This window comes from Sus scrofa, chromosome 13 (assembly GCF_000003025.6).
Source record: "Sus scrofa isolate TJ Tabasco breed Duroc chromosome 13, Sscrofa11.1, whole genome shotgun sequence".
In the NCBI taxonomy this organism is placed as follows: Eukaryota; Metazoa; Chordata; class Mammalia; order Artiodactyla; family Suidae; genus Sus; species Sus scrofa.
Window position 1 is genome coordinate 86,651,071 of NC_010455.5, and position 13,494 is coordinate 86,664,564.

At 38.0% G+C, this 13,494-nt stretch overlaps 1 protein-coding gene across 1 annotated transcript in view; it reads right to left on the bottom strand.

The window, feature by feature from the left end:
* The window catches only part of LOC110256334, a 64,231-nt gene continuing 53,190 nt past the window's right edge, over positions 2,454–13,494 (bottom strand). The window contains exons 2-3 of the mRNA XM_021069813.1: positions 2,969–3,614; positions 2,454–2,750 (exon numbers count right to left, since the gene is read on the bottom strand). Coding sequence (XP_020925472.1) covers positions 2,696–2,750; positions 2,969–3,614 — 701 coding nt within the window. The 3' untranslated portion in view covers positions 2,454–2,695. The remainder of the gene's footprint in view (positions 2,751–2,968; positions 3,615–13,494) is intronic.

The window sequence follows — 13,494 nt, forward strand, 5'->3', positions numbered from 1 at the left end:
TGTGACTGGGACATAAGGGAAGGAGAGAGTCAAGGTAAGAAGTAGGAATGAGACTGCTGTTGAATCTCAAGGCAAAATGTTTGGAATCTGTTGTAGTTGCAGGTGGGAAGTCTTTGGAGGACTTTAATCAGCGGAGTGATCACATCTGATTTAAGCTTCATCTTGACAGGGCAGGAGAAGCAGCAATGAGGGAGGGATGGCAGCAGTGATCCAGGTGAGAGCTGATGTGGGTTCAGATTATAGGAAGGTGACACAACAGAGGGTCAGATGTGGTCAGATGCATAACGAAGTTTGGAGGCAGAACCTACAGGAGTCTCTGATGGACTAAGTAAAGAGAGGAGTCAAGAAGGAGTTTTACTTTTTAAGCCAGGGCACCTGCGTTGATGGTGATGCCATTAACTGAACTAGAGAGGAAGTTGGTGGGAAAATGTTGGGGACTGGAGTGCTGGGGGCTGGGAAGGGCAGGAATCAAAAGTTCAAATTGGGAGATGTTGTGTTTAAAAAGAAGCTAAAAGAAGATAAATATTTAACAGAAAATGTGTTTTGTGTGTGTTTGCATTGTGTATGGTTGGCCCTCCATATAAGAAACCCAGGGATAGGTAGGGCTGATTGTACTATGCCAGTTTATATAAGGGACTTGAGCATCCAGAATTTTAGTATCTGTTGGGGTGGGGTCCTAGAATCATTTTATCCCCCCACCACTGAGCTATGACTATATGGACAGTAAAAAAAAACAAAAAACCTTATGTAAGGGAATATATTTTCTTAATAGAGAATCATGACTAAAATATCCAGTAAGGAATCATTTTATATAAAATACTGCTGAAAAAGTATCAGGATCTTTTAGTTTTTCCAATTACACCAGAAATATTTTTTCTTTATAAACATGTATACATTATAGAAATATATAAAAGAATATAGGAGTTCCCGTCGTGGCGCAGTGGTTAACGAATCCGACTAGGAACCATGAGGTTGTGGGTTTGATCCCTGCCCTTGCTCAGTGGGTTAACGATCCGGCGTTGCCGTGAGCTGTGGTGTAGGTTGCAGACGCGGCTCGGATCCCGTGTTGCTGTGGCTCTGGTGTAGGCCGGTGGCTACAGCTCCAATTCAACCCCTAGCCCGGAAACCTCCATATGCCACGGGAGCGGCCCAAGAAATAGCAACAACAACAACAAGACAAAAAAAAAAAAAAAAAAAAAAAAAAAGAATATAGATACTCATAATTTACATAGTACGGAAAGATAGAGCCTTCTCTTTGTATGTATTCATAAAACAATATCTTACAACATATATTACTGAAACACAAATGATAGTTCCTATATATATAGAAACTGTATATATTATACAGTAAAGAGCAGAAACAAAAGAGCAAGTTGAGACACAGGACAAGGCGAATTTTGCTTGTTTTTGTTTTAATTTATAAAGTACTTTGGATATGGTAAGTTAGAACACTCAGAACTACATAATGGTTTAACTATACAATATTCCACATGTGGTTGTGACCAATTCCTATTCAATGGATATAAAATTGTTTCCAATTTTTTTAATATTACAAATGATCCTACTGTGAACAACTGTGAAAACAGACTTTTATTTGCCCACTTGGGAAGATGTATTGTAGGATAAATTCCAATGATAAAGTGAACATTAAAAATGTAAATAGATGGTAACTAGATTTATCATGGTGATAATTTTCAAATGTATAGAAATACTGAATCACTATGGTGTGTACTAGGAAATCACATAGTGTTATAAAGTCAATTATACTTCAAAAACAAGCAAACAAACTCAGAGAAAGATCAAACTGTGATTCTCAGAGGCTGGGGCAGTGGGGGTGACAAGAGGGAGAATTGGATGAAGGTAATAAAGAGGTACAAACTTCCACATATAACAAGTGCTACAGATATAATGTACATGATAAATATGGTAACATTGCAGTAATTCATATCTGAAAGTTGTTAAAGTAAATCCTAAGGGTTGTTATCACAAAGAAAAATATTTTTTTCTGTTTAATTTTGTATATATGAAATGGTGGATGTTCACAAAACTTGTGGTAATCATTTCACATATGAAAGTCAAATCATTATGCTGTACAGCTTAAACTTAAGAAAAATTCCAGCTTTATTATTAGTTTTCCCAAATAAATATCCTGTTGTCCAAGTATGATCTGTTAAATGTTCCTCTTTACCTCAACTCCCCCATCTAAAATGCCAGCTTTCTTTTTATTCTTGGGTCTCAGATTTTCAATTTCATTAACCTATCTGGTTCTAGGTCTATGCCACTGTCTTTTAATCACTATAGCTTTGTAATGCTTTTTATTATCTGAAGTTTCTTTTCTGAAAACTCCCTAGCTATTCTTAAGTGTTTGTTTTTTCACATAAACTAAACAATGGAATTTGAAAAACAAACCAAAACAATTTTAAGATCATATCTAATTCATATATTTATTTAGGTAGAAAAAAGGTATGTTTTCACAGATAATATGCATATACACATTTTATATATTTTTATACGTGTCCCTAAGAGTGTTTCCTCTTACAGTTTAATACTTTTTTTTTTCACATCTGCACATGTGGCATCTGGAAGTTCCTGAGACAGAGGTCAAAGTGATGCTACAGCTGCAGCCTTACACCACAGCCATGGGGATGCTAGGTCCCCAATCCACTGGGCTAGAACAGGGATGGAATCCACATCCTCACAGGGATAACGCTGGGTCCTCTCCTGGGAACTTACATACGCTGTGGGTGCAGCTGTAAAAAGAAAAAAATACTGATTTATTTTCAAGTAAGTAGGAAGTCAACCTAGTACAAGTCTAGAAAGCATAAATTTTATTTTTTTTTTTTGCAAATGCACTTCGAAATAATTACATCCCCCAGCCTGAGTGCTAAAGTGAGAGATGAGTTCTCTCCTGTAACACCTGCCCTACTGCACAGTAGGCAAGTCAAGAAGCTATTACAAACCCTTTTACCTGCGAGTCAGCCTGGCCGGGGTCCCCAGAGCTGTGCAGAGGCAGCCCCTTCTGGCCAGAAGACGAGGGGAAGGGTTTTCCAGAGAGCGCTTCTGTAGGGGTGGAAAGGTCTCCCCTAGCACAGTCTCCCTCTCATGGGCATGGGCCCCAGACTTCAGATCCAGAGGGACCGAGCACCACCAAGCGTCGGAGATGGACACCTCCTGTGTTCTCCGAAACTTCGTGAACCACCTGAGTATGCTGCACGGGGTGGAGGTCAAGGGACCTCGCTCCCTGCCCGCCCGGGCCCCACTCAGCCCAGCTTGCCCGCCTCCGGCACTAGCGACGGCAGGGCTGGGGTCTGATTTTTTCCGTGGAGTAAAGAGAAAGGGAAGGGGCAGGGCGTAGACCGGGAGAAGGATGAGGATTTTTAAATTGAAACCAAAATAGAGCCGCGAGGTGTCAGGGGGCGTGGTCCCGCGGTCGGGGACCCTCACCGGGCACCGCCTCCCGGCCCCGCCCACTGCCTCCCGGCCCCGCCCGCATGCTGCGGGCTCGCCGCCGCCGTTTGTCCGCGGTCCTGGCAGGCGCACGCCATCGCTGGAGCAGCTTCCAAATGACAAACCTAGGGGACTGGAAATGAAGAAAAACAAGTTGTTAGTGCTTTCTTATGAGGTAAAGAGAAAGATAAGAGCAAGTTGGCCGTTGCCTCTAATCAGAGAGGCACTTTCTAGAGCCTCTGTGGCAGGCTGCGGATGGGAGAGATTAAGGAGCAGGGAAAGGAGCAGACACCACTCTTTAGAATCCTGTTAATTTGCACCTGTCCCACCTCTGCACCTGCTGCTCCTCAGACCCTTGGCTTGAATTGGCTCTGGTGTTGCCAAGCTGGCTGGAAACACTAGGGCTTAGGGCCCAGGCATTTGTTTTCCCTTTACACAGGATTGGAGGAGGCCAATTTGATGTTTGCAGTGAGGGAGGGAGTTAAGGGAGGGATGCCAGGAAGAGGGCTGGGGAAGCAGGGTTGCCCATGTTTTTGACATTGGGAGAAAATTCCACTTGTTAATTATTGTTGTTAGGCACAAGTATTGTTTTCAACCCTGTGGGGTTCAGGTCTGTAGTCCGTGGGGAAAAACACAATTCATCTGTTATCAAACCAAACTTGGGTCAGGTTGCCTACCAGCAGTAAAGCCAAAGTACTAACAAGGGGTTGTGTTAAAGGAGAGGGCAGCATTTCTTGGAGGGCATCAAGGAAGGAGTCTAGGCAGCTCAGGCTTAACAGACGTGACCTCCCCAATGGCTTTTAGGCAAAGCGTTTTAAAGACAGGGTCAGGGAGATAGGTTGTAGGGTGTGTGATCAGCTCCTTGACATTCTTCTGATTGGTTGGTTGTGAAGTATAACAGGAAGTCAACATCACTCTTCTGGTTCCAACTGGCCTGGGGTCTGCACTTGTGGGCAGCCTTTAGTTAACTTCTTCCATCTGGGGGGGGTTTCAGTAGCTGCAAAACAGTTCAGAGACTATGGCTCAGGATATTCTATGGCTGTTGAGAAGGAACTAAATGTACTTGGCTTTATTCAATTGACCGAACTATTATTATTTTGTCTTGCTTGATTGTTTTCCTTTCTGTATTTTCTCACTTGTGTAATAGAATTTATTCTTCGGAACTCGGTGAACACCTAGGAGGCCAAAATTTTTCTGTAGACAAGAGACAGGCGGAGGACAATGGCGGGGGTGAGAGTGGGGAGGTGGTGTCTGTCCTGGAAGGGCCCCATAGGGTTCTGCTTACTTGCATAGTGACAGGAACTGGGAGAATCTAGAGGTCCTTAACTTTATAGAGAATCAGAACTTTACAGAAATAAATCCGATTAATCTCTGAAGAGTGCCCCTGTGAGAGAAGTTTGAATAGAGGAAGATGGATAAGAATGGAGTTTTGGAGTTTTCCATTTTCCTTTGTATGCATGCTATTTGTCAGTATATACATAAAAATAAATTTTAAAAATCACATTGTATTTTTCCTTAGAAATTGCACAGGATATTTTTTAAATGTAGAAATAGTGTGTTAAAGAATAAAACAGGAAATAGGCACCAAAGCAATGCCGATCCAAACTTGCCGACTCGTCTTTCTTAAAGTCAGGGTCTGATGCTGTTCCAACTTGAATAGGTCAGGTGATATAGAGATTTTACCTTCCACCCTCACATACACACAGCCACCTTTGTGGGTTTGATCCCTGGCCTCACTCAGTGGGTTAAGGATCTGATGTTGCCGTGAGCTGTGGTATCTTGGGATTGGCATATACACACTGTGGTATATGGAATGACTAGCCAACCGGAACCTGTTGTATAGCACATGAAACTACCCAATGTTTTGTGATGGTCTATGTGAGAAAGAATCTGAAAAACAATGGATGTCTGTACCTGTATAACTCAGTCACTTTGTTGTACAGCAGAAATTATCACAACATTATAAATCAACTAACTTCAATAAAACAAAAAATGAAAAAAAATAAGTCAGGTTATAACAACCGCATCTTTTTTTAAGTATTTTTTACCTGCATCTTTTTATGTTTGTTATGCTTAACAGGTTGCTCTTATATTGTCACAGTGCCCTTAGAGTTAATACTATATCACTGAGTACAAAATTAAGACATTTGCAACAATGGGTTTCAGTTCCTAAGTTCTTTATGTCATTGATGTCACATATTTTATGTGGATATAAGGTATAAACTCCATATTCATTGTTATGATTTCAGCTTAGAATAGTTCTCTTTTATAGGTATTGAGGAAAAAAAGGTAGCTCTTATATTTACCCACTTATACACATTTCCATGTGCACTTACTTCTTGGACATTTGAGTTTTATAGTCACCTCTCCTTGGGCTGAAGAATTTCTCTTTGGAGATCTTCAAGTGCAGATCTGCTGGCAATGAGTTCTCTCGGCTTTTATTAATGTGAAAATATATTTATTTTGCTTTCATTTTTGAGAATCATCTTTTCTAAATATAAAATTGTGGATTGGCAATGCTCTATTTTATTTCCCCCAATTTTAAGACATCCCGAGACTTCCATTTTCATCTGATAGCAAGTAGGCTATCACTGATTTTAAGATATTGTTAGATCTTTGGCTTTCTTGCAGTTAGTCTGTAATATATGCTTTTCTCTCTCTCTCTCTCTCTCTCTTTTTTTTTTTTTTTTGTATTTGAGGTTCTCTGAGCTTCGTGGATATGCCACTTAACATTTTTCTCCAAATTTAATTACATTTCAGCCATTTTTCTTTTAAACTTCTGTTTCATTCTTTCTCTTATTTCTAGGAATCCAACTGAATATGTGAGAGAACTCTAGTTATTGTCCTACAGATCAATGAAACTTTGATGGTATTTTCATTCTTTCACTCTTTTCTTAGAACTGCATATTTTCTGAGTCTCTTTTCAAGTTATTAATCTTTATTTTGATCTGCTGTTAAGCCTCTCTAGTAAATTTTCCATTTCAGATATTACACTGTCCATTTCTATTATTTCTGTCTCATTCTTTATTACATCTTCCATGTCTTTGTTGACATTCTCCATATTTCTCTATTATAACCATCTTTTTAAGTTCTTGAACATATTTATGAAAACTTTTACAATCCTTATGTATTTATTTCATATTATATCTTGGGCCTGAAACTCAGACTCCTACTAAATGAATTCATTTATGTAGATTTTGCATATTCATATAAGTCTATATAGGTCTACAGGTCTTTCCTTTTTTTTTTTTTTTCTTAGGGCCGCACCTGTGGCATTTGGAAGTTCCCAGGCTAGGGGGTCAAACTGGAACTTCAGCTGCCAACCTATGCCACAATCATAGCAAAGCCAGATCCAAGCTGTATCCTTGACCTAAGCCGCAGCTTGTGGCAATGCTGGATCCTTAACCCACTGAGCAAGGGCCAGGGATGGAATCTGCATTCTCCTGGATACTAGTTGGGTTTTTAACCCATCACGGGAACTCCTTCCCTTGTTTTTTTAAAAAAATCCTCATCAAAAGAATCACACTATAGATATAGGACAAATATATTTTTGAACTAACTTATTAAAAATGTGACAGTGCATTAGAATGTTATATATTTTCTCTCTCTCTCTGCAGGACCATGATGTGTTCTAAAATTTTGGCAGAGAAATTATTATTAGATAAGAGTAATTTACTGGGCAGATACTAGGGTATCTTCTAAGCTCCACATAGGAGATGAACTGGAGCCTTGGCATCTGTCTAGAACCATGACTCACAATCCCATCTGCACCTGAGTCGGGAGAAATTTTTCTAAAATCCAGGCCCTACCTACAGAGACTCTGACTTAATTGTTCTGATAAGGGCTCAGAAATTAATTACTGCTTCTAGCAATAGTATATTGGAACCAATAAATGTATTTTCTCTATATCTTTTCCTCTTCATCTCTGTGTGTTACATTTGTTTTCTAATTATAGCCTAGCTTTTTCTGCTTCTGAGTTCACATGGTAGAGAATGGTCCTTGAACCAAGCAGCTATGGAGAGAGGTGGGTGATCATCTTATATAAAAGCTGGTTCCCTTTAAATGAAATGTAAATGGATGGTAGGTGTCCAATTCCCAAAAAAAAGGGGGCCCAGAGCAGGTAATAATGTCTAGTGATAGAGTGGTTACCAAGGATTTTTACCACTCTTTCCCATGCTGACATTTGAAATAGGACATTTCAACAAAATGCCTCTAACTACATCTTCTTAGAATATTTTTGATTGAATTGCTTTCACTTTGATAGGTAATGTGAAATTTTAAAAATTAAATTATATTTATTTTAAAGTGACTTGATTCAATGTTTACTAGTTTTCATGAACAGGCTTTTTTCCTCTACTGTGCAGATGTATTTGACACTCAGTGGCAGGAACCATGCTCTTGAACCTCTGTTTGTCAGTTGGAGAGGCTGGTAAGAGGTGGAGGAATAGGAAAGAAGAGATATGAGAGTGTCAGGTGGTGGTGAAGAGGCATGGTTTTCTTTTCTGACTACCTGGTAAGTGCTCTATAAGAGCAACAAAGCTTCTCTAAGTGTGGACCTGCTAATTTTTAAGGAAGAGCTTCATCACTTTTGTTATTGTTAATGACCCTCAGACTTCATGCATAGTCTCCTCCTACCTTCTCTTCTTGAAACGGGTCTTTTCATATCTTTTTCCACTCATCACAACATATATTCATGGTTGGCTTTCAAAGCTTCTGAACCTAAAAATTGTGCAGTTTAGGAAACAAATCTAATCTGAATTTATTTATTTGTATATTTTGCTACCATGGGTGCTTTGTCCTTGGTATCGCTTCATTTATCACTTGGGTAATGGGCTTTGTCAAAGGAAAGGATGCTTTTGTGTCACTTCCAAAAACATTGGAAAAGAGCTGGTCATTTTGACCTCAATTTGGTCTGTGCCAGCTCATAATAGAAATCATGATGTCACAGAAGTTTAGCACTCTCTACCAAGTCCCAGCTTCTCAAAACCACTGGGTTTTGCTGTGATAAACAATGCATGCTGGATAAAAAAACTGAAGCCCTTTAAAGACAATTTCAGTGCTTGGAAAACTTTTTGGAGTCTGGCATACTTCGATCTATAGGTCTAATTATCATAATTGGGATCAACTATTAAACTGAGAGAATTACCACCACCACTACCACCCCACTGACATTCATATTTCCTTATTTAAGAAGGATTAACTGTATTTGAAGCATTTCTGTTTAAAATATCAGGCATACATTTACCCCCCACAGTCTTCCTCTGTTAACTGAGAAAGTGACACAAGAATAACAGTGTCCAACCTATGAAATTCAGAGTGATGTTAATGCTGTGCCTGTGCAGTATCGTGTAGTTGATACCATACTACATAGGATGTACGACATACTTAGTATGTTATGGTGAGATGGTGCTGGGTTCAGATTTCAGCTCCATCACTCTGCAGCAATGGAAAAGTTACATAACATTTCTGAATCTCAGTTCTTACATCTATAAATGATATAAGCTGAGTTAACTGAATATGATCAGGAGGCAGCACTGGCCTTGAGGAGTTTTTTTATACAGAATTTCTCTGGAGGCAATCCTTATCTGATCTTAGAGCTACTGAGAGTAGTCTCTGCAAGAAATATTTACATGAATTATTTTAATTGAATTTTATTGAGATAATTTTGGAGTAGTCTCTGGAAAAAATATTTACATGAATCATTTTTAATTGAATTTTATTGAGATAATTGTGGATTCACATACAGTTGTTTAAATATAATACAGAGAAATCCCTTAAACACTTTACCTAGTTCTCCCTGCTAGTCACATTTTGTAAAACTAGTAGAGTATCACATTCAAGATATTGACATTGATATGATTGGGTTTATTTAGATCTCTCCAGCTTTATTTACACTGTGTGTATATACTTATGTGTATGGGAGGATTTAGTTGTGTGTAATTTTATCACAATTGCAGGTTTGTGTATCCAGCTCCACAGCATGATACTGAATAGTCCATATTACAAGGACCCATTAAGTTGCCCTTGGATAACCATGCCCACCTTTCTCCAGTTGCTCCACATGCCTTTTTCTCCTGTGCCATCTCTGGAAACCAGGAGTAGAACCTCCATTTCTAAAATTTTGTCATTTGAAAAATGTTGGATAAATAGAATCATACAGTATGTGACCTTCAGGGACTGGCTTTTTTCACTCAGTATAATTGTTTGGAGATCCACACAAGATGCATGTATCAATGGTTTGTTCTTTTTACTGCTGAGTAGTATTATATATTATGAATGTACCGTACTTAGTTTAACTACTTATCAATTGAAGGATATTGAGGATGTTTTCAGTTTTGGGCTGTAATGAATAAGCTGCTATGACTTTTGTGTGAAGATATATTTCTGTTTCTTGGAGATAAATGCCGAATTGGCAGTTTCTGGGTTCTATGATAGGTGCAGGTTTTGTTTTAGAAGAAACTGCCAAATATTTCCAAAGTGTCTAGTATATCATTTTATATTTCCACCAGTAGTGTATGAGTAATGTGTTTTCTCGGGATTCTTGCCCACATTTTGTGTGATAATCATTGTTATTTTAGCCATCTGTTAGCCAGATAGTGATATCTCTTGGTGATTTCACTTTATATTTCCCTAATGGCTAATTACATTGAACATCTTTTCACAAGCTTATTTGCTGTCTGCATATCTTCTTCAGTGAAATACCTGTTCATGTATTTTACCATGTTCTAATTGTATTTTTATTTTTTTACTGTTAAGTTTTGAGGATTTGTTATCTATTCTGTGGTTCTTTGTTGGTTATCTGGGTTTTGAATATTTTCTCCCTGTCAGTAGCTTTCTTTTTATCCCTTTTTTCCTTCTCCTTGCGTTGGGCTCTCTTGCTTCTTTTTATCTAATTTCCTGAGGTAGAAATTTAGTTTGTTGACTTGAGACCTTTCTTCTCTTGTAATGTAAAAATTTAATGCTATAGAATTTCCTCTCAGCCCTGTTTTTGCCACATCCCACATATTTTGATACATTGCATTTTCATCTCCATTCAGTTCTATGTGCCCTTTTTATGTCTTCTTACTGTATCTCTCAGCTAATTCCAAAAAGAATCTCAGAAATACAGAAAGTCCCTGGGATACAGGCATCTTTGGCTGGCCTGCACACCAACCTGAGCTTCTGTTCCCTTTCTTCAAGATGAACTGGTTGTGTGACCCAGGGACAAGCACAGTTGTGCAGCTTTCCCACCACTGGGAAAGGGTCCCTGAACCAACCTGTCATTTCAAATATAGCTTGAAAGTTAGAACATGGACCCTAGACCCAGGTCACATGGATTTGAACCCTAGTTTTGCCACTTACTAGTAGTAAGATGACTGAGGAAATCACCAAATTTCTTTTTTGCTCATTTTCCTCCATTGTAAAGAGAGGTAATAGTAGTACTTGTCCTGAAGGTTTGTTAGAAGATTGAATATGTCAGTAAATGTAAAGTGTTTGTGAGAGGATTTGGTATAGACTAATATGATAATTGTTTTAATTGGGAGCCTACATCACTGATGCTTTGTCTTGGAAATAGGAAGGTCAAATACCACATTGATTCTGATCAGTAGATTTTCACTTCATTCTTCTGACTTCATATTTCTCACCTGTAAGATGAATAGTCCCTGACCTTGTTGTCTTAGAATGACTTAAATAAGAGCTATCTTGCAAAGGCTCAGGTCACGCAGCAGCGAGTATCACAAAATGTAGGTGCAAATTCTCAGATGGAGTGTCAATAGCAACTTAAGTCCCTGTTTTTACAATTTCCTGGAAAGATGTGCTTGGATAATGGGGCTGGGTGGTGGTAGAGGCGTTCTCTGCTTTCACTTTTTAATGAAGAGAGCATTACAGTGATCTTACTCAGAAGTCAGGTAATTGAAGCTAACCTGAAGGTAAATTGAAGGTTCCAGTTTAATGATGTGCTAAAAAAGCCAGCTCTCTAAAACCTACCTAGAGACAGTAGAGACAGTTGCCTGGCCACCAAGAGAGAGAGAGGTCCACAGTTAAGAACCAGCAGTCCTGTTCTCTACACAATAATGAATGACAAAATATAAGTAAATAATTCATTTTAAAGTTTTTTTAGCTTTTTTTAAAAACTGAGGTATGTATAGTTGACATATAATATTATGTAAGTTTCAAATACCATTTTGATATTAGTATATACTGCAAAATTATCACCACAATAAGTCTAGTGAACATAATTCACTATACATAGTTACAATTTTTTTTTCTTGTGGTGAGAGCTTTTAAGATCTACTCTCTTAGCAATTTTTAAATATGCAATATAGTATTTACTATAGTCACTGTGCTATAATTATATCCCTGGGACTTATTTAATTACTGAAAGTTTATACCTCTTGACCCCCTTTACCCATTTCTCCCACCATCAGATCTCTTCTCTGTATCTATAAGTTTAGTTTATTTAGTTTTTTTCTTTTAGGTTCCGTATATAAATGAAATCATATGGTATTTGTCTTTCTCAGTCTGACTTATTTCATGTAGCATAATACCTCAGGGTTCATCCATGTTGTCACAAGTTGCAAAATTTCATTCTTTTTAATGACTGAGTGGTAGTCTGTTACTTACGTATACCACATCTTTTTATCCATTCATCCATCGATGGACGCTTAGGTTGTTTCCATATCTTGGCTATGGTAAATAATGTTGCAGTGAAGAGAGAGGTGCCTATATCTTTTTAAATTAGCGTTTTCCTGTTTTTTGGATAAATGCCCAGAAGTGGAATTGCTGGATGATATGGTAGTTATACTTTTAATTTTTTTGAAGAATCTCCATACTGTTTTCCATAGTGGCTGCATCAATTTGCATTCCCACCAACAGTGCACAAGAGTTCCCTTCTTCCACATCCTTTACAACACTTGCTATATCTTGTATTTCTTATAACACCCATTCTAACAGGTTTTAGGTGATATCTCATTGTGATCTTGATCATATTTTCCTGATGATTATTAGTGATGTTGAGCATTTTTTTTTCATTTGCTTATTAGCCATCTGTATGTTTTCTTTGGAAAAATGTCCATTCAGATCCTCTGACAATTTTTAAAATGGATTGCTTATTTTTTTAACTTTTACTATTGAGTAAAAATATTTTTTTTTTGGATATTAACCCTGTATTGGATGTATGGTTTGTGATTATTTTCTCCCATTCAATAGGTCACTTTTTCATTTTGTTGATGATTTTCTTTGCTGTACAGAAGCTTTTTAGTTTGGTATAGTCCCACTTGTTGATTTTTGGTTTTGTTGCCCTTGCTTTTTGATGTCAAATCCAAAAAATCCTCACCAGGATTGGTGACAAAGGGTTTACCTATGTTTTTTAAAGGAGTTTTACAGTGTCAGGTCTTACATTCAAGTCTTTAGTCCATCTTGTGTTAATTTTTGTGTGTGGTTCCAGATAGTGGTCTAGTTTCGTTCTTTTGCATGTAGCTGCTCAGTTTTCTCAGTTGCACTTGTTGAAGAAACTGTTCTTTCTCCATTGTATAGTCTTGTCTCCTTTGTAAATTATTGGTCATATATGCGTGGGTTTATTTTTGGGCTCCCTATTGTGTGCTGTTGATCTATGTGTCTGTTTTATGCTAATATGCTAACTGTTTTGGTAAAAAAAAATTTCAAATTGTTAAACACAGTGTAAATTAAACAGCTTTATCTATGAGTACCTCAAAGTAGTGATGAAATATTACAATGAAGAATACAAATATATATATAACTCATACAACTCAACAACAACAACAACAAATAAACAACCCAATCAAAAAATGGGCAGACCTAAGCACATTTCTCCAAAGAAGACATATGGATGGCCAGTAGGCACACAAAAAAATGCTCAGCATCACCAATCATTAGAGAAATGTGAATCAAAATTACAGTGAGGTACCACCTCATACCAGTCAGAAAGTCTATCACTAGGAAGACTACAAATAACAAATGCTAGAGAGGGTGTGTAGAAAAGGGTACTCTCATTCCCTGTTGGTGGGAATGTAAATTGGTATAACCACTATGGAAAACATTATGGAG